The following is a 3800-nucleotide window of genomic DNA, read 5'->3' as shown; positions in this document are numbered from 1 at the left end:
CCGCAGGAACTCCCTGTGCAGCTGTCGCACTACACACACACAACACACACACAACACATGTGACCTGCTGGATCTGATCTGTGCAGACACTCTTTTACAGTACATAGAGTCTAAACACACTTACAAAAAAGTGATTTAACTTTGATACAGTACACCATGTTACTGATGGACTATAGTACTGACATGTTCACTGTAGGAGATCAGGGTGTGATTACATTCACAGGGCATGTGCTAGCATGATCTCTGGTGAGCAGTAGACTCAAACACTCACTCTCACACACACTCACTCACACACACACTCACTCAAACACACACACACTCACTCAAACACACACACTCACTCACTCTTACTCACACACACTCACCGGCCTCCAGGTGCTCAGCTGCAGCCTCTGTTGTCCAGGGTCCGGCCTTCACTCTCACTCTCACACACACACACACACACACACACACACACACACACACACACACACACACACACACACACACACACACTCACTCTCACACACACACACACACACACACACACACACACACACACACACACACACTCACTCACTCACTCTCACTCACACACACACACACTCACTCTCACACATACACACACACACACCGGCCTCCGGGTGCTCAGCTGTGGCCTCTGGTGTCCAGGGTCCGGCCTTCACTCTCACTCTCACACACACACACACACACACACACACACACACACACTCTCACACTCACACACACACACACACACACTCACTCTCACACACACACTCACCGGCCTCCGGGTGCTCAGCTGCGGCTTCTGGTGTCCAGGGTCTGGCCTTCACTCTCACTCTCTCACACACACACACACACACTCACTCTCACACACACACACACACACACACACACACACACACTCACCGGCCTCCGGGTGCTCAGCTGCGGCTTCTGGTGTCCAGGGTCCGGCCTTCACGTATCCTCGCTTCTCCAGGGCGAACACGAAGCCTCCGTCTCCAATCACAACCTCACCCGCGCCCAGGCGCTCCAGAATACCCTGAACACACACACACACACACACACACACACACACACACACACACACACACGACATGAGGCGAGAACACACACATTCACAGCAGAGAGACGCGCGCAACCGTCAGGAACGGAACGCTGTGCCAGTGCGCGCGCCCGTTTCACTCCGTCTGAAACCCCATTAACTCAAACTAAACGCGCGTTTGTGTGTTTCTCCTCATATATGCAAGAGAGAGAGATGATATATTAATATATAAATAGCTGGAGTAAATAAACCAGCAGGATCTCGTGCGTCGTGGCGCGTTCGCGCTATTCGTGTAAAAATAACGCGCTTGCAAAACTGTGCTGAAGAATTAGGAAAGTTTCTCACCCTCTTGGATCCGACTGGTGCCATTATTACTGTAGTGTAGATTAGGACCGATGGACCTCCAGAACTCAGTGAGACTGCAGTGAGAAGCACATGAGACGAGCTCTTATAAAGCAGCGCTGGAGGGGTGTGTGTGTGTGCGCGCGCGCGCGTGTGTGTGAGTGTGTGTGTGAGAGAGAAAGATTGGCCCCTTGTAACCTAAACTACTTCACAATGTTACTGGTTAATGTTTATTTTTCAAACGTATCTCATGCTTAGAACATCAATAATATCTGAGTGATATTCAATAACGCGTCTGATGTCTTACGTCACAATCCACTGATAAACACAGTCGAGAAATAAAGACTCTGTTTTTCAAACTTGTATTAACTTGTATATACATATATAAGACCAAATTCTTTATGCCCTTGTTCAAACAGCTTTTTTTGTGATGTAACAGATAAATCATGAGAACTTTTGCACACTTAATGTAAAAATTACTCTGAAACTCTATTGTAATATTTTACATTAAAGGTACAAACGTTCTGATATGATTTATAGGCTAACAGAAACCAGCTGTTTAACAGAGGTGATAGGACTTCTGAAATCCGCTGTATTGTATCATGAATTGTGTTTTTATGCAGATGTTGTGCAGATGTTTTGAGCTGTGTAAGTGTGTTATTGATCTGATCGTGTGTGATCTGATTATCTCTGATGTGTGTTTGAGCTGTTGCGATGCAGAGACATTGATCATGTGTTCCTGCTGCCTTGACACATTTCACCCCACAAACATTCCTCTAGATCACACACACACTCACACACACACACACACACACACTCTCACACGCACACTCTCTCTCACACACTCACGCAGACACACACACACACACACACACACACACACACACACACACTCACTCACACACAGACACGCGCAAAAAAACACACACACATTTTTACATTTACATTTATTCATTTAGCAGACGCTTTTATCCAAAGCGACTTACAAATGAGAACAACAGAAGCAGTGAAACTAACAGTAGGACAACAATATGCAAGTCCTGTGTGTGTGTGTGTGTGTGTGTGTGTGTGTGCTCTTTGATACCAATCTCTCATTTGAAAGTCACGTGTCTAGTATCTGTAAAACCGCATTTTTCCATCTTAAAAATATATCTAAATGACGTCATATGCTCTCATTGACAAATGCGGAACAATTAGTTCATGTGTTCATGACCTCAAGGCTAGATTATTGTAATGCTCTACTGGGTGGTTGCCCTGCACGCTTAATAAACAAACTACAGCTGGTCCAAAACGCAGCAGCTCGAGTTCTTACCAGAACCAGGAAGTGTGACCATATTAGCCCGGTTCTGTCAACACTGCACTGGCTGCCTATTAAACATCGTATACATTTTAAAATATTATTTTGCCCTGAGGCACTCCAGTATCTAAATGATAGCAGTGATGGAAAAAAACATGTTTCTGAATCACAGATCCTAGTGATGTCATGTAGATGGAGAAGAGAAGCGGTCCCAGCACTGAGCCCTGAGGCACTCCAGTAGCTAGATGTTGGGTCTTCGACACCACACCTCTCCACGACACCCTAAAGGACCTACCTGAGAGGGAAGACTCGAACCATTGGAGTGCGGTTCCCGAGATGCCCTTCATCTTTAGGATTGACAGACGGATCTGGTGGTTAACTGTGTCAAAGGCAGCAGATCCAGCAGGATGAGAACTGAGGATTGGGAGGCTGCTCGAGTCTCAGAGCTTCAGTAACCGAGAGCAGGGCCGTCTCAGTTGAGTGTCCGCTTTTGAAACCAGACTGGTTGTTATCCAGGAGGTTGTTCTGTGTAAGGAAGGAAGAGATCTGGTTGAAAACAACTCGTTCAAGTGTTTTCACGACGAATGGAAGGAGAGACACCGGTCTGTAATTCTCCAGATGTGCTGGATGTAGAGTGGGTTTCTGAAGCAGTGGGGTTACACGAGCCTCTTAACTGCTGTGGGAAAGGTACCAGTGTGAAGAGAGGTGTTGATGATGTGTGTGAGTGCGGGTACAACTGAGGAAGAAATGGCCTGAAGTAGATTAGTGGGAATAGGATCAAGCGGACAGGTAGTAGGTGATTGGAAAGGAAGAGTTTGGAGACTTCTGCCTCTGAGAGTGGAGAGAAGGAGCGTAGAATGTGTGTTAGCTGGTAAGATGTGTGTGTCAGTTTGTGGTTTGGTAAATTGGCTGCTGATGGTGGTTGTTTTATTTATAAAGAATGTAGCAAAATCGTCAGCTGTTAGTGTTGATGAAGGAGGAGGAGGAGGAGGGTCTACACACATACTCACACACACACTCACACACACACACAGTCAAGGCTTCCGCAATCTTTGTTTGTGTAGCAGATTGTTCATTCACTCAGACTCTGTTTATGAAAGATAGATTATTGTAGGTCATCACTGTATACATAGC

General features: G+C 46.2%; 1 protein-coding gene across 1 annotated transcript in view; it reads right to left on the bottom strand.

Annotated features, from left to right (window-relative positions):
• Positions 1-1533, bottom strand: part of bhmt (betaine-homocysteine methyltransferase) — a 7188-nt gene extending 5655 nt beyond the window's left edge. Inside the window, exons 1-3 of the mRNA XM_084387691.1 lie at positions 1373-1533; positions 892-1024; positions 1-29 (exon numbers count right to left, since the gene is read on the bottom strand). The exon at positions 1-29 is cut by the window's left edge and continues 84 nt beyond it. Coding sequence (XP_084243817.1) covers positions 1-29; positions 892-1024; positions 1373-1396 — 186 coding nt within the window. The 5' untranslated portion in view covers positions 1397-1533. The remainder of the gene's footprint in view (positions 30-891; positions 1025-1372) is intronic.
• Between the last annotated feature and the right edge of the window lie 2267 nt (positions 1534-3800).

The sequence above is a fragment of the Rutilus rutilus genome (assembly GCF_951802725.1).
Source record: "Rutilus rutilus genome assembly, chromosome: 18".
In the NCBI taxonomy this organism is placed as follows: Eukaryota; Metazoa; Chordata; class Actinopteri; order Cypriniformes; family Leuciscidae; genus Rutilus; species Rutilus rutilus.
This window is presented reverse-complemented; position numbering and strand designations above follow the sequence as displayed.